The following is a 17,775-nucleotide window of genomic DNA, read 5'->3' as shown; positions in this document are numbered from 1 at the left end:
TCAGAGATATTTATTAGGAGTGAAACCCATCTGTGGATATTATTTTCATTTGTGGATTCCCCTGAAGAATGAAGTAGGTTAATCAGGCCTATTACAATAAATGTGAGGTTCTTGAAACAGCGTCATGTGGATGTGGAAAAAAAATAAATAAATAGAAGAGTGTATCAAGGAAAAGGAAGCTGAGTATTAATGTCCTTTTTGAAGAATCTTTAAATGACCCCAGTGAGGATTTGACTCATCCTTGTGTGAAAATATTGCACCAAACCCTCTTCCTGGGGTTTACAAATCAATATATTTAAACACCTGGTCACATTTTAAACCTGATAAAAAATTATCTAACTTTTTTTATTGTAACAAAAAGGCTCACAGGCACATCTGAGGATTTTTGAAACAATGTTCAAACGTGCATGAGCTTGAGCACAGAACGACATGCTTAGTAATCCTGGCCTTTATCTCTCTTTCTCATTTCTTTTCAGTCAGACAGAAATGACACTTTGTGTATGGGCTTGTTCTCTACAATATCAGAGACCTGCTCAAGGCAAACTTGAGGCCAGTTATGATACCATCATTCTAATAACAGAACATTTATACACTGAAACTGCAGCTAATTTATTATCAATTTGACAGTGAAATGTAATATTTGTATGTGAGATTAAAGATTCCAAACTCACTCATCAGGTTTTATAGCTTTATAATTGCACTGGTGAGTTTCTCCCATGTGACGTCGAATGATGTGATATGTGCACTATGTGAGAGGTAGGCCAAAGGTCAGGAGATTGTATCAGGCACTGTTGCTCAGCTGTAGATCACAGACCACAGTCTGCAGGGAACATGACAGCTGTACATATCCCAAAGAAACACACGTACACATTGCCACACAGACCACTGAGACAGTAAGACAGTGTTCACACATTCAGTCATTCATTATCAGACACCCCAGAGACACACACACACGCACACACACACAGTCAGCCGCAGAACAGACATGATGTTCCAATCAACCATGTGTGCAGTAAATCCCAACACTCTGATAATAGACCAGGTGTGGGCAAACTTGGCCCTCCGAGGCCACTTTCCTTCAGAGGTTAGCTCCAACCCTAATCAAACACATCTGAACCAGCTAATTATTGTCTTCAAGACTACTAGAAGGCTACAGGCAGGTGAGTTTTTTCAGGGTTGGATCAAATCTCTGCAGGAAAGTGGCCTGGAAGGGTCAAGTTTGCCCATCACTGTAACGTAACGTAACAGACAGACAGACACTGCACATGGATAGATAAATAGACAGATACTGCACATAAATATATAGACAGACAGACACTGTAGATGGATAGATAAATAGATAGATACTACGGATAGATAAATATATAGACAGACAGACAAATATATAGACAGCCATATATAAATGATAGACAACTGGATAGACAGAAAAACAGTTAAACAAATGGACAGACCGACAGATAGATACTGTAGAAAGATACAAAGACAGACAGACAGACAGACAGATAGATAGATAGATAGATAGACAGACAGATAGATACTGCACATGGATAAATAGACAGATACTGCAGATAAATATATAGACAGATAGACAAATATATAGACAGCCATATATAAATGATAGATAGACAAATTGATAGACAGAAAAACACAGTTAAACAAATGGACAGACCGACAGATAGATACTGTAGAAAGATACATACAAAGACAGACAGACAGATAGATAGATAGACATAGATAGATACTGCACATGGATAGATAAATAGACAGATACTGCAGATAAATATATAGACAGACAGACAGATACTGTAGATGGATAAATATATAGACAAACAGATAGACAGACAGACAAATATATAGACAGCCATATATAAATGATAAACAAATGGATAGACAGAAAAACACAGTTAAAACAAATGGACAGACCGACAGATAGATACAGTAGAAAGATACATACAAAGACAGACAGACAGACAGACAGACAGATAGATAGATAGATAGACAGACAGACGGATAGACAGAAATACATTATATTGAACGAATGGATGATACAGCCATATAAAGATAGATAGACAGAAAGATACTGTAGACAGATACATAAACAGATAGATCAACCTACAGAAGACTCAGTAGTGTGAAAATCATGGTTTAATCATCTTCTATAACATCAATTCACATGTTTCATAAACATCCAAACGATACATATTTTGTGCAAAAATGCAATTCATGGGGAGTAAAAAGACATGAGGAAAAGAAAACAAAAAGAGAACAGAAATCAGTTTCTGAACTACTATAAAAGTGCAGATACACAGTCAACAGTGCAGACATTTGAGTGCTTGACTAACAACTGTTAGAAGATACTTGCTGCATATTCAGAATGCGGGACACACATGCTGCAATCTTTACAGTGACATGGAAATCCTGACAGGTTATTTAAACCATAGCGGTTGTAGTTGATTCAGTACTTCTAAACGAATTGTGATGATCAGTGGTTTAATTATTTCAAGAACGGTTAGTAAACTTCATTAGAGCTCCAGGCATAGCATGTTTTTACAGTATACTGTACATTTTAGACAAGTAATGGGGATAAATCTGAATACTAGTCTGTTATTCTTATAAAATCAACTTAGTCATAATAGAAAAATGCTTTGGTGGATTTTAGTTCATACCCAGCATTAAGAACACAGTAAACAAATAAGGCCACCAAAACATGGACATTTGTACCACAGGAAAGCAACAATTAATGGACCATGTCCACTATCACAGAACAATAAATTACATTGAGATATAGTACACAAGGAATGTTTACACTTCATATAGAGAAAAGATAAATGTTGCACAGACATAGTTGGCACTTAAATGCAGAGAATAATACATATTCAGTGCATGTTACAGGGCACAAAACCATTCAATAATAATGAACAAGAAACCAATATACAGCATCCAATCAAGTGTCCGAGGACACTAAAGACTTCACAAAAGCATCCATATCACCATTTTGTAGAATTTGAGAATAGTTCATAAAAAATAATATTAGTTGCATAGTGTTAGAATATATAAACAATCAAGCTTCAAACAGTGATGAAGCAAACCAGTCTGGAGTCCTTAACTCCGAGTGGGTAAACAACTTATGGCTGAAGCTCCTCCAGATCTAATTTTCTGTCTCAGAAGTGTTCGTTATACAATAGGAAAGCTTAGGTCGTTCCTGATACATCTGCTAGATTTGCAGTTTATTATTTTATTCAGGTGATGTGGGCAGGTTCTCTCATGTCCACACGTCCATGGGCACCATGGCTTCTTTTGATCCGATGGGTGGCAGAAGGTTCTGCTCGCTGAGGAACTGGAGAGGGAACTGGACCAGGAAGCCTCGAATCTTCTTCAGCTCCTCTTGAGCACGTGCAGGGTCCTCTTTCTCCAAACCAGGCTTAGAGAGGAAGCCATCCAACTCCAAAATTGACCGAACATCACTGGATGGCAAGCAGCGGAACACCTGGAGGAGATGGAGAAGTTTCAGCTAGGTTATATGAAAAGCAACTTATTCATTTAATTATGAACGATAGACAGACAGACAGACAGACAGAAAGACTGTGTGAAAAGGTTAAGCTGACCTTCTGGTAGATGGTTGCATTGCGGGCAGCGGTGGTCATCCACACCTCCTTGTAAAACTGGTCACTTATAGGGTCCGTCACATCAATGCTGGGGTCAGTGTTGGCGCCTAGAATCATCCTATTGATTTCAAAGGTAGTAGAAAACGTCTTTGAACCTTATTTGTATGTTTCTAAAAATGCTAAATGCAAGACTTGAATGAGTCCTGAACCTGAAACACTCCAGCCGCAGACTCAATCCAAAACGTCCTGCCTGATACTCCTGACCGTCCATCACTGACGTCACAGTGTGGATATCCTCATAAATGACAGCCACCTCACTGTCTCTCTTACCCAGCATGCTCCGGTCATTGATATTGGCAGAGCCTGATGGATGCAATATACATTTTTGATTATTATGATGAAAGTACTGAAAATGCATTAAACATTTGGACTACAATACTACATCTTAACAGCAGGAGGAGGCATTTCATCGCTGTCATTCTCTGATATTAACAGTTTACTTCACATTACCACAAATTATGACAGCAGCAGTTTCATGATTGCCACATCATTTCTACTAGCACAAGTGTACAGACGATACACAGTCATTATGCTTTTTTCCTGTCTGCAAATATCTATTTTTACTCACCAATGATGACAGTGTTGTCGTCGGCAATAAGCATCTTGCTGTGCACATATATCAGTTCAGTCACCAGCCTTCCCTCCAGCTCAGCGTGGGTCCTCAGACCCCCGAATGAGATGTAATTTATCCACTGATCACCCACTGCAGAGACAGATAGAGAGACAGCTAATGGGTTTGGGTTTTTTATACATTCATGTTCCGGTTTCATTTGATGTTTACAAGGAATAGTTTACAGTAATAGTTCAGCCAAAAATAAACATTGTGTCATTTACCTTTATAACTTATTCATCTGTGGAAAAAATATTTTGAGAAATGTATTTTTTTTTTAGTTTAGTTTAACTTAGCTTAACTTAACTTGATGCACTAAAATAATAAAACTAAAATTGAAAATTAAAAACTACTGTATATAAACATAGAAAAAAGAAAATTGACAAAAACAACTAAATTAATAAAACTAACAAAAAAGAAAACTATTCAGCAAGCATCCATTTTATTTTTTCTGTATGCTTATACTGAGATATATTGATTTATTTTGGTTAAAACAATCCCATAAAATTCTATTTAACTTTTGCACCTTTTTCAAACAATTTCACACTGTTTTTGAAGCAGTAATTACAATAATAATGAACTTTGCAACATTGACATTGTCACTGAACTTAACTGAATAAACACTGAACTGAACTGAATAATGAAAACTAGCCTAATTTTCTTCTGTAGAGCTGCTTTACAGCTAAAAATCGAAATGGTTTCGTAATTGATGAATTTTGCAACATTAAGACCATTGTTTTCCTTTGTATTACTGTGAAGCTGCTTTAAAACAATCTGTATTGTATAAAGTGCTATATAAATAAACCTGACTTAATCCAATAATTTATTTCAGTAATACTGTAAGTACCTTGAGTGAATGCAAATCGTTTTGGATGAAAGTGTCTGCCAAGTGCATAAAATGCAAACAATTATTATAAGCCAACTTTATTTTGGAGCATAAATCATCAAATATCAAAAACATGATGATCACAGGCACAGAGGTTAGACTTAAAGGATTTTCAGGTTCAGCGTCGTTGCGTTAGTTTAAAGTCATTTAATTTCGACGGGACATGACCGAGCATGGTGATGTCTGAGTAATTAGTCTGTCCATTTCCACAAGTTTAACCCATTTGCTCTGTGAGAAATTGGACTTTCACATGTATTTCTGCAACTCTCACATTCACACCGCATGAGGTGCTCAACAGAGGCAAGAGACATTTCCTTCCTCTGAAACTTTATCCGCTGGTGTTACAGTTGTACAATGTCACAGAAAAAAGAATGTGTTACATACACCTTAATCTCATATTTCCCTATATTTCTTTTACATATAACTAACTTTTTGTATATTTTTGCACCATTGATTTTTTTCTCATCCAGTTTTATTTGAGCAGAAGGATGTGCAGTTCTACAACACAACTCAGTATTTATAACCACACCAGACCAATGATACACCCACAATCAAGCTCCTACACCTTCAGAGAACAGCGATATGTATCTGTATTTGGGACAGTGCAGGAACGCTCGGATCCAGTGAAGCTGCAACAGAACACCAACGACGTGCTGGATAATTCAAACACAAAGAGAAACTCCATTCCTTCCTTTCTCATGGCGGGGTTAATGGGTAGACTGACTGTTCTTCACCACATCGTGACACTGCAGCAGTGTGTTTGACTGCAAGTAGATGGTGCACGATAAAAAAAACACCTACATATTGCGTACTTCTCCACAAGGTCTTTCACAACAAACCACTGTGACTTTGTCTTTTACTGTACTATGAATTAAGAACCACAAGAGGGCACTGTTGTGTTTTAATGTTCTTAAAGGGGTCATAGGATGCCCATTTTCCACAAGTTGATATGATTCTTTGGGGTCTTAATGAAAAGCCTGTAACATAGTTTGGTTACATGTAGCATCCTATGACCCCTTTAAGGCTTCTTTAAGATCTAGTATTATCAAAGCTGCGTTAAGAGATGTGAGATCAGAGTAAGTCACTTCATGGGTTATTACAGTTGTCGCTTATATAAGCTACAACTAAAGCAAACTTGTTTGAGAATATAAGACAATGATCTATTATTGTCCATTACAATGTAGTTTTTGGGATGGGATGCCTAAAGGCTTTATAGGTAAATGGTTAGCACTTCAAGAAATACTTGTTTTCTTGCTCTTGTCTGTTTGAGCCTCTCCTTTGACACTGAAACCCATCAAATAAAATCAACCAAGCCATTAATTTTTCAAAACGTGGATACAGAAAACCACATAGGTCTCGGAGTGCCTGAACTGCATGGGTCAACCACAGAACCTTCACAGAAACCCCATGAAGAACATCTGGTTAGTGTACGAGCCAGATCTTCTGAAGAATGACACATATAGCCTTCACAGATTAAACATTTATGGGTATTTATATATCTCTGTACTCACCTTCTTTCTTCAGCTGAGAGATAATGGAGCAGTCTCCCCTAATCATGGTCCTGCACAAACATGAAAATATTAAAAAATGGCACAATAATTAAAAAATTAGTAAATAAATTCATCCAATGAAACACTCCCTGTTTGTGTGATAAATGATAACTATTTACTGCCAGCAAGAATAATATTTTAAATTTTATAGATAAACGTAAGGAATGTGCTGTCTTCAATACAAGCAAAGCTCTTACCACAAATAAAAAACAACTGCTTCAGTAAAGCACTTACAGTACAATGGAAATCAAACACACTTTTTAAACAATTGAAGTTTAAAACACTATTTATAGTCACAAGTACAGTACAGTATATAAAAAGTATTAGACATGTTATTAGATTGTATAGTGTTATACAGTACACTTACTAATCTTGTCTGTACATTATATTCAGTATTTCACTTTTACTAGCATTGACAATGTATTTTCTGTGATAATCGGCTTTATGCAAAAAAGATGGACTACTGAAGATGGATAACATCTATATATAATATTAAACAAAGCTTAATTTTCAGCATAATTACTCCAGTCTTCAGTGTCTTATATGCTGATTTGGTACTTTAAAAAATTATTTAAAGTTTTTTAAATTAATTAAAAAAATATATTTTTTTTTCTTTTTTTGGAAACCATGATCATTTTTTTTCATGATTCTTTGATGAATAAAAAGTTCAAAATCTTTTCTAATTTCTTTGTCACTTTAGATCTTAATATTTAGTGTTACCTGTAATTGAAGTGCATGACTGCCTGTATGGCACTGCCTCCTCCAGTGTTGATGTTCCCCTCAAACCCAGGAAGCAGTGGTGTCACCACATATACGCGGTACTTTTTACCATCCCTGTGAACCAGAAAGAAAGAACATGAGATCACTTGTTATCTTTAGAGTAAGAGATATTAATATGAAAGACAGTTTAAGAATGGCCCTACACAGTCTATCTATTCATGGTCAGCTATTGATTTACCAATAAAGAATACCTTTTTGTCTTAAGACAAACACTTTTCTGTATATCTTATTGATTTACAAGTGTTTCATTAAAGAAGTTATGTGCCTTTGTGTGTCAGAGGTTTGTGGACATACAAAACTAATAGGTTGAAGACTGGACAAAAGATGCAAATTATTGAACGCAGCTCACCGATATGCTTTTATGATCCTCTTGGCAATGGCATCTCCGATTTTATTGTGAACGACTTTGTTGTCCGCGCAGCTTATGAAAAACTGGTTCTAAAAGGGGAAACACACATTTGCCCACTGAAAGGCTAATATAGGACATCCAGTTTATTCTATAGATATAAAAGCCACAATCTCTGTGGTTAGCAACCATTACATCAACAGTGAGGCTATTAGATGGGGACAATGTGAACACATTTAGAGAACTGAGTATATGTTCTTTGTGCCACACACCTCTATGTAAATATAGTGTTTGCTGTTTTCAATTGCATTGACGTAAGCCGTATGAATCGACTCCTCATGGTATTTTATTCCCGCTGACCAGTCCGAGGCAGATCGCAACAGCTAATTAAAGAGAGAGTTAGTATTATGAATGATGTATGTGGTATTTGCCTGTAGAAGATCTGATGGGAATATTGATGTTTACATAAAATTGTACCTGGACATTAGTCTGGGTGCAGCCAGGGACCTGATACTTGATCTCATTTGCAGTAGTGTGAGATTTAGGAAGGAGGTATGGGTACGACAAGGACCTGTATTTGGGCTTCATGATCTGAAACAAGATGGCAATCCAAATACAAACATATATTCAAAGCCATGGTTATGATATTAGTCAACAGCACAGAGGCTGGCATGAAATACTTTTGGGAAGTTGAAATGTCTTGTGGCATGACATGTTATGCAGTATCCAAAACGATTAAAACTAATTCCATTTTAATTATGCATGCAACTTTTACCAAAAAAGACAGTGGAATATTTGTACTTTTAAAATTAATTTCTCACACTGCAGGACCATTGGAAATGATATGACAAAAATGCTGATCAGTTAAAAAATATATATACTTTTCTTTGACATTCATATGCATTTTAACATAAAAAAATCAGCGATATTATGTGTCAACTATCCAAAAAACCCCCCCCTGAAAATATTGAGAGACAGTATGAAGATATATTGCGCTAAATGATGCCAATGTTGTCTTTCTCACCTTTGTGAAATTCCAGCGCTGAATAAAGTGCCGTGCAACATCTCTGGCAGCTTTCCCATGAACCACCGAGGCGATGTCATGCCAAGGCATTCTGGGAGTTATGTGCCTGTCGATGAAATCTGCAAAAAGAGCAGAATACAGAAAAAAAATAATTAATTTAAATTGAATTTAAATGTAAATTATTTGAATCTAAAAAAAAAAACATTCAACGCAACTTTAAATTTCTAATTTAATTTAAAAGCATGCTAAAATGCTAAAATTGTACAAATTGAACATTGTAATATTTTTGCAAACATACATATGAATATTGTATGGATGATAAAACTTATATTTATTCATTTTATGTATTGTATTGTATTTATATAAACAAAAATAATTTTAAAACAATTAAACACTGTCATTTAAAAAAAATTTGCAAACTTTAAATACAATAATTCACCATCAAAAGGTTTATCCAACTGGACCCAGTCCTTATGAACAAAGTTGCAATAATCTTTGCCATGCCAGAACCGCGTGTTCCCCATCAGACCAATCACGTCTGCTTGCAGCTCCTGTGCCGCTTCAGTATCTAATAAGAGTGACACAGAAAAACATAAAGAAATTTAGCAACAATAAAACACAAAAATCAAAGAAAAATGCAACCAAGAGTAGAACAATATATATATATATATATATATATATATATATGTGTGTGTGTGTGTGTGTGTGTGTGTGTGTGTATGTATGTGTGTGTGTATGTATATTTATTTATATGTATGTATGTATTTATATATACTTATATTAATTAATTTTTTTATCAACCCAAACTCAACCCAGATTTTTTCAACTTCCATCTTCTAGAAACAATCCATGCTTTCACACTGTTGAGCTACTGCTGCATCAGTCCAAACTAACATGCTTGGAATGTGCAAGCTTTGGATATTCTGCCTCTTAGACAGATCATATTTTTGCAGACTCCTCCAGATGAGTGTTGAAACACAGCAAACCACACAGTGCTTGGACTCTGAGCACTTCAAAAGGTTGCACCTTCGACTCAATAAAACCATTCAGGATCAAAATTAGGGGCAACCTCTGACAGAGTCCACACCTGAAACATCTCACCCAAGCCTGATTCTGACTCACCACTTGGGCACAAGCAGGAGGGCATGGACACCCTCAGCTCAATCCATTTAAGAGGGATCAAATTTTGGTGGCTGCAAATACTGTTAGAATAACCTAAAGAAAAGGGGCATCTTTATAACCTAGACAACCCTCTTAAAAAGCGTTATAGAAAACGTGAGTGAAAATGTTTACATGAATTTAGATTCTAGACTAAAATATTCATGAGCATATTTTATAACAACACATTTTAATATCACATCCAATCCTCATCTTACAGTCAGAACTGTTTTCACAAGCCTCAACTAAAATGTTAATGATTCATGTTTTTCTGCACTTATGGTAAACATTATAAATCATTGCATAAGTTGGTCAGTCATATGAAAGCGCTGCCAGTGAGCATTAGAAAATCAGCCGTGCTGTGTGATAACAGCTGAATGTGGGAGTTTAGGTCAGTAACATTTCACTAGTCTGCATTCGCCAGCGCTCCAGAGACGGAGGCGTACTCACTTTCTTCAGAGCTCTCGATGCTGCTCACGCTGTCTGCAGGCGCCAGCCCGTGTTTCTGCAGGTGCCTGCGGATGCTGAATCGGGTCTTCTTGGTCTTCCCCTGTCCTTTTAGTTTCGGCTGGTCCGCTGTGTCAACAGGCAAACTTTTGCCATTAGTGTGCACCATGCTGGGTCCATTTGATTGAGAGGCCATAGCAGGAGAGCCTTCAGAAGCTTTCTGTGACACATAGTAGGACAACAAGTAAGTACTTCCTATATTCGATTGTGAATTCATAAAAGAGTTAATGTCTAAAACGAACAGGACATTCAGAATGGAATGGTGTTATTGTAAATTAAAACTAATAAAAAAACTATTAAAATTAAAATATAATATTAGATGAAAAATGTAAACTAAAAAAATATATATATAATTTTTTTTTTTAGAAAGGTTGCTTAGGCAAATAACTGAAATGAGTTTAAGAACTAAAATTACTAAAACCAAAACTGAATGAAAATTAAATAAAAACTGAAAATATAAAAATTAAAGCTAATTTAAAATATTAATAGGGATATAATAGTATATAAATAACACTGCCAGCATGTCATAAAACCAAAATATGAGATGTCCCAAACCTCTGCAGACACAGGAAGAGTCCTGGTAACACTTCCTATGTCGGTCAGCCGATGCTCCAGATCATCCCAGCGCCCGTACGCCAGATCAATGCCTCCCACGAAAGCCACCGATTGGTCAATGACTACAATCTTCTCATGATGCGCCCACAGGTACACGGAAGAGGAGACGTGATCAGGATGCCTCATCACCTGGAAAAGAAGTTTGTTAGAAAAAGTCTTTCCTTCTCTTTGTTTCTTTGGTGTGGCGTAGTGGTTAAAGATTGTGAAATGGTCACAAATGCAACAAACAAACAAAAAAAAAACATTTTGCAACAAAAATCTAGTCATAGTTAGAGTCAAGAAAGTCCATATGCAGTTCTGTCAGATTTCTTCTTGTTAGAGTTTGCACCAGGTGTATCCTTATGAAGCAGAGTCAGTCAAATGAATTTATTACACAGCTTTGAATTCACTCGGTTTGAATCTGTTTGAATAGAAGTACAATGTAAAAACATATGTACACAATAAGTGCACTGTATCGAATGATTAATTAAAATGCAAGTACACAGTAGTTAAGGACGCTTAATATAAAGTGGGTCCATTAACGGTTTTCTAAAAAAAATATCTAAATATTTTACAAATATATTATTGGTTATTATTGGCATATGAGGTCCAATTTTACTTTTTTCACACATGAAATTCTCTAATTTGTCAACTAAAGTCTCCTATAGGATTCATTTTAATAGTCAATGACCTGTCGGTAATCAAACAGCTGTAGGTCTGAGCTTCATGAGGGCTGATTCATGAACTCACTACTTTCATCTCACCTTGATATTTGGGTGAAGTTGTTGTAGTGTCCGTTTGCTGTATTCGCTGTTTATGCCGAGAGCCAATTCCACCTCCTTGTACAACATCACAAAGATCCGCACACCGGAAGAGGAGACGTGATCAGGATGCCTCATCACCTGGAAAAGAAGTTTGTTAGAAAAAGTCTTTCCTTCTCTTTGTTTCTTTGGTGTGGCGTAGTGGTTAAAGATTGTGAAATGGTCACAAATGCAACAAACAAACAAAAAAAAAACATTTTGCAACAAAAATCTAGTCATAGTTAGAGTCAAGAAAGTCCATATGCAGTTCTGTCAGATTTCTTCTTGTTAGAGTTTGCACCAGGTGTATCCTTATGAAGCAGAGTCAGTCAAATGAATTTATTACACAGCTTTGAATTCACTCGGTTTGAATCTGTTTGAATAGAAGTACAATGTAAAAACATATGTACACAATAAGTGCACTGTATCGAATGATTAATTAAAATGCAAGTACACAGTAGTTAAGGACGCTTAATATAAAGTGGGTCCATTAACGGTTTTCTAAAAAAAATATCTAAATATTTTACAAATATATTATTGGTTATTATTGGCATATGAGGTCCAATTTTACTTTTTTCACACATGAAATTCTCTAATTTGTCAACTAAAGTCTCCTATAGGATTCATTTTAATAGTCAATGACCTGTCGGTAATCAAACAGCTGTAGGTCTGAGCTTCATGAGGGCTGATTCATGAACTCACTACTTTCATCTCACCTTGATATTTGGGTGAAGTTGTTGTAGTGTCCGTTTGCTGTATTCGCTGTTTATGCCGAGAGCCAATTCCACCTCCTTGTACAACATCACAAAGATCCGCACACCTTTTTGCTGCAAGAACAAACAGTTCTTGATAATCAGTACAGCAAATCCGCCAGCCAATATGAATATATTACTAAGAAAACAGAAAACACCCTGAAGTGTAAATTATTACATGAGAACAGTGAATGAGAAGGTTTTATTGCTGGCGCAGTAAAGCCACAGATGGATAGCAGTTTCATCACAGCTATTGGTTGGATTAACTCACCGCTTTCCGTTTCAAAATGGAATCGAGTCTCCAGCGGTTGCCCTCGACGACAGGCCTCTTGAGGAAGATCTCAGGGCTCAGCCTGCCGTGACACACAGAGACCTCATCAGCAGGGGAAGCATTTGTAACATCAAATATGCATCAACGTCTAGTCTCACATCTCACTATCACCTACATAAATTCAAACTTATTAAGCTAGGGAAAAAAGCACACATACACACACACACACACTCGAATCTCACACTTGCAGGATGTCTGCTGCGATGACTGAGTGATGCTGTAACACAGCACCAGGCATCTGTCTGATAAAGGTAACGGATCTGTTTGGCTCCCAGCTGGAGGTGCCCTCTGAGAGGATGCGTACAAAGTACAGCTATCTTTCTTTGCTTCTCTTTTTTCTACTACATTTCTTTGGGCTTTTCTCTCAGTTCATGACCTAACTGTTATGACAGGACAAAGCAATAAGCAAACCATCTCTTCCATCCTAGTTCTCACACTTTCCATTCAGTTCTTCAGTCATATATGGTTACTGGATAAGGATATTTTTTTATAACATTTTTAATGGAACTCCACAACATGTTGCAATGATCATGTACATTTTTTAATTGTGCTCCACATGCATATTAAACATCACATACACTTGAATGTCCAATATGGTCTCTGTACCTTTAAGAAATGAACTCAATATCCTGCTGCATTCCTATAACTGAGCAAGGTTATTGATTTTCTCAGGGGAAGTTTTATTGTGGATATATTAACCAATGCAGTTCATCTGATCTATGCATTACTTCTAAAATAAATCAATGGTACCCAAAGGAAAGCTGAATGGATGGTAGTGGTTTTATCTCAACATACCACCAGTCGGTGATAAAGATCTCCTCCTCCGCCTCCTCCAGCGCATTCGCCACGTCCTCCATGTACTGCTTCCCATTCACATACCTGAAACACACACCAGTCAGTCAAATCAATGGGTAAGGCTGATAGTCTCAAGTTCACACTCTCACTGTTTCTCAAACTTAATTACATAATTTTCATTATTCACAGAACAAGCATGCTAATAGGGCTTAATGCTGCAACAATGAACAACAAATCATCTGCCCAGACCAGAAGTGAAGCTGCAGCCCTAGATACTATCGCACTCCTCCACGGGGTCAAAAGAGGATGGAGTCTATGGTTACACTTTCCCTCTCATTCTCTCGAGTTACTCCTGTGAAACAGGCTTCACCCGAAGACACAGCGGCAGACGGCTGAAGCTTTCACATGTTTATCTGTTCTGGGAAACCTTTGAGACCTGCTTCTGCTAGCTGCATTATTGATTTTTCTGAATGGTTTTGAAATATATTAGCTGAAAACAAATAATAAATTAACATAATACACAAAACAATATAATAGCTAACATAATTTAATATAAAACTAAAGCTAAAAGTTATACTTTTCCCCCCAAGAAATAATTTAATCAGTAATACAATACAATAATATAATATAATATAATATAATATAATATAATATATGATTGAATATATACATATATAACTAATATATTATAATTTGATAAAAACCTAAGCTGAAAGTTAGCTAAAATAAAGTGTAATAATGAAGTTTTAATAATTGAAGTTTTCATAAACTAAAAGTTTTAAGCTAAAAGTTAGCTTTAGTGTGCTTCATAAAACCCAAATTTGTCTTTTTTGTTCAAGAAACAAATAATAATACTAAAGCTAAAATTTAGCTAGGATTTTAAATTTTCTGAAGAAAATATGAGTGGTTCCTGTCTGTAAAGGGTTTTATGGGAGGTTGCCAGGGTGTTGCTAGGTGGTAGCTTATTGGCAAAAGTCAAAAGTACCCACCTCAAAGCATCTATGATATGAAATGATCTTTTTAGTCATCGGATGCATGTAAGAAGCAATATTTACCATTTAGATGGGATGTTCTTCTGTTCATTGGCGAAGGAACCAAAGCGGTGACCCTTAAGGAAATTGCTGCCGTATTTGCGCACAAAATCATCGATGGCCTGCCCCCACCAGCGGGCGTGACGGTAACTTGTGAACTTCAGCACCAGAGTCCTTCAAAAAGCAAAAAGCTCTTTCACTTTATCAAAAAAATTATGGTGCATGTCAACTGCATATTGCCTTAATGACCATGTGAGTTCACACACCTGGACAGACTGTCTATGCGGACACCATGCTTCGTCTCAGTGTCTTTAGTGTCCATTTTGATGCCGAAAGCCTTATCCACTAGCAGGACGAATGAGATGGCACCTGTGTCTGGCTTCATGAGGACAAGGAAAGAGTCCTTCACCACCATCCACCTGTAAAGACCAACAGTAAGAAAAAAGATGATTTTCTTTACTTGAAAATCATCTTACTGAATTTTAAACCAGGGTAAGTCATATGGTGATTGTTTTGTGATCCTGTATAATTTTAATATGAATGACACCAAACTGACCGTTTGGACCAGCGGTAGCACATTTTGCTGTGGCCACAGCAGTTCAGTCCAGGAATACGGTGACCCCCTGACCTTTTGAGAACAATGCCCTCCCTGGGAAGGAAACAGTGCAAAATGTCACAAAATGCTATAATATATCTATAAATAATTATTAAAACTTCATTGGCTTCATAGCTAATAAACAAAGACTCTTACAAGCCTTTTGGTCCCAAATCATGAACGAAGGACAGCTGACTCACATCAATGAATTCCATCTATGGCACAAAACAGGACAGGTTGTAAATGCATGTAATTCAAGAAACAACATACGGACTGATATACTGTACAAAATCCAAATATACACATACTGTTGCATGGTAGTTTCTATACAATGGCATTTTAAGCAGCTTATTCAAGTAGTCTTCAAGTTGTCTCTGTAAAGGAAATCACACTAGTCAGACACCAATCATATGAAGTTGTCAGTAGTGCATCAGTGAAACAGGAAACTGACTTTTCGACTGGAGACTTGCTCTTCCCTGGCCAGTTCTTCGCCTCCTCCCCGGGGTAGACTTGGTATGTTTCGTTCAAGGTTCCTGTTAATAGTGTGCCTCCGCTCTGCATGACTGTTGACCGAAAGAAAAAAAAATGGCAAAGACAGAGGAAGAGATCTTAAGATTGCCACAAGACAGCAAGGATGCATTAAATTGAAAAAAAAAAAACAGTAAAGACATTTAGAAAGTTACAAAATACTTCTAGATCAAATAAATGATGTTCCTTTGAACATTGATAAGAAGAAATGTTTCGTGAGCACCACATCATCATATTACAATGATTTCTGAAGGATCATGTGACACTGAAGACTGGAGTAATGATGCAGAAAATTCAGCTTTGCCATCACAGGTATAAATTACAGTTTAAAATACAAAACATTTATTTTAAATTGCAATAATATATCACAATATCAATGTTTTTATTACTGTATTTTTATTAAATAAATACAGCCTTGGTGAGCATAAGAGACATCTGTAAAAAAAAAAAAAATCTTAGTTTTTTAATATAAAAAAAATAAAAAATTCCTAATACAGTGGGGAAAATATTTATTTGATCCCCTGCTGATTTTGTAAGTTTGCCCACTTACAAAGAAATTAAGGGTCTGTCATTTTTATGGTAGGTTTATTTTAATGGACAGAGACAGAATATCAACCAAAAAAAATCCAGAAAAAGCACATTATATAAAGGTTAGAGATTGATTTGCATTTCAGTGAGTGAAATAAGTATTTGATCCCCTACCAACCAGCAAGAATTCTGGCTCCCACAGATTGGTTATGTGCCCATGTGAAACAAAGATTAGTCCGAAAATCAGCAGGGGATCAAATAAATATTTTCCCCACTGTATAATATAATATAATATATACAAACATATATGTATATATATGCCTAATCTCTACATACATTACTAATATAAATATACAATTTACATATATTAATTTACATCATTTAAATTAGTATTTTAGATCGGGTCACCTTCGGGACGGCAGTGGAATTCTGAGGAAGGTCTTGTAGGTGCGTAGTTCCCTGTGAAGCTCCATAAAATGTTTCTCCTTCCTCTTTATCAACCAGGTGAAGTTTCCATGTCTCATTTCTATCTTAAACACTGCAGGAAGTGACTGGATACATGAACAGCCATTAGAAAAAAGGATAAACAAAATAAATTCTGCTATGATTCACTCACCCTCATGTCTTTTCAACCTGTATGCTGCAAATAATTAATTATTCCTTTAAGATTTCAGCTATTTAAACCTTTAACAAACTATTTCCAAAAATGATGGATGGGTCTTCATTAGATTCATTATTTTGTCATTATTCTTCTGAAAAACTATTTTGCATGTGCTAAGTATTTTCGTATATGGTGTCCAAATCTCCAGGGCAACACGTAAATTGCCTTGGAAACCTCTAAATCTCCCGAGCAACAAATATACCTCCTCAGCCCACATACTAACACTTCATGAAAGGGAACGGGAGTGGGAGATCTCACCTTAGAGACGCTTCTCTGGGAGGTGATGTTGAAGCGATCCTGGGCAGAAGTGAAGCGTTCCACCTCCAAGATTTTGGCGGTGATGGGAAGCGCAGTAAGAAACACATGCGCCCCGGGCTCTTTAAAGCCTATTGTTTTATACACGGCTGAGAAGGGGATGCGGTTCTCTGTGGACAAAAATACTTCAAATTAATTTCTGACAGTTATATACACTACTGTTTAAAAGATTGGAACTGGTAAGATTGTCATGTTTTTAAAAGCAGTATCTTATGCTGATAAGGGCTGTGTTTATTTAATCAAAACTACAGTAAAACAGTAATACTGTGAAATATTATTGCAATTTTAAAAAAAAAGTTTTTTAATTGATTATATATAT

General features: G+C 36.2%; 1 protein-coding gene across 4 annotated transcripts in view; it reads right to left on the bottom strand.

Moving 5' to 3' along the window:
- Positions 1-2,551: 2,551 nt before the first annotated feature.
- LOC107721916 (phospholipase D1-like) overlaps positions 2,552-17,775 on the bottom strand; it is a 29,285-nt gene continuing 14,061 nt past the window's right edge. For 3 of the 4 annotated variants that reach the window (XM_016530135.1, XM_016530137.1, XM_016530136.1), the window contains exons 3-27: positions 17,400-17,566; positions 16,889-17,031; positions 15,876-15,987; positions 15,733-15,798; positions 15,581-15,639; positions 15,386-15,478; positions 15,096-15,248; positions 14,854-15,003; positions 13,799-13,882; positions 12,944-13,025; positions 12,637-12,747; positions 11,885-12,022; positions 11,082-11,270; positions 10,470-10,686; positions 9,301-9,429; positions 8,862-8,980; positions 8,315-8,428; positions 8,110-8,220; positions 7,841-7,929; positions 7,432-7,545; positions 6,673-6,722; positions 4,234-4,368; positions 3,815-3,968; positions 3,606-3,723; positions 2,552-3,487 (exon numbers count right to left, since the gene is read on the bottom strand). In XM_016530135.1, coding sequence (XP_016385621.1) covers positions 3,263-3,487; positions 3,606-3,723; positions 3,815-3,968; positions 4,234-4,368; positions 6,673-6,722; positions 7,432-7,545; positions 7,841-7,929; positions 8,110-8,220; positions 8,315-8,428; positions 8,862-8,980; positions 9,301-9,429; positions 10,470-10,686; positions 11,082-11,270; positions 11,885-12,022; positions 12,637-12,747; positions 12,944-13,025; positions 13,799-13,882; positions 14,854-15,003; positions 15,096-15,248; positions 15,386-15,478; positions 15,581-15,639; positions 15,733-15,798; positions 15,876-15,987; positions 16,889-17,031; positions 17,400-17,566 — 3,122 coding nt within the window. In that variant the 3' untranslated portion in view covers positions 2,552-3,262. The remainder of the gene's footprint in view (positions 3,488-3,605; positions 3,724-3,814; positions 3,969-4,233; positions 4,369-6,672; positions 6,723-7,431; positions 7,546-7,840; positions 7,930-8,109; positions 8,221-8,314; positions 8,429-8,861; positions 8,981-9,300; positions 9,430-10,469; positions 10,687-11,081; positions 11,271-11,884; positions 12,023-12,636; positions 12,748-12,943; positions 13,026-13,798; positions 13,883-14,853; positions 15,004-15,095; positions 15,249-15,385; positions 15,479-15,580; positions 15,640-15,732; positions 15,799-15,875; positions 15,988-16,888; positions 17,032-17,399; positions 17,567-17,775) is intronic. The other variant, XM_016530138.1, reaches the window with a different exon arrangement.

Source organism: Sinocyclocheilus rhinocerous, unplaced genomic scaffold (assembly GCF_001515625.1).
Source record: "Sinocyclocheilus rhinocerous isolate Xijiao unplaced genomic scaffold, SAMN03320098_v1.1 scaffold90, whole genome shotgun sequence".
Taxonomy (NCBI): domain Eukaryota; kingdom Metazoa; phylum Chordata; class Actinopteri; order Cypriniformes; family Cyprinidae; genus Sinocyclocheilus; species Sinocyclocheilus rhinocerous.
This window is presented reverse-complemented; position numbering and strand designations above follow the sequence as displayed.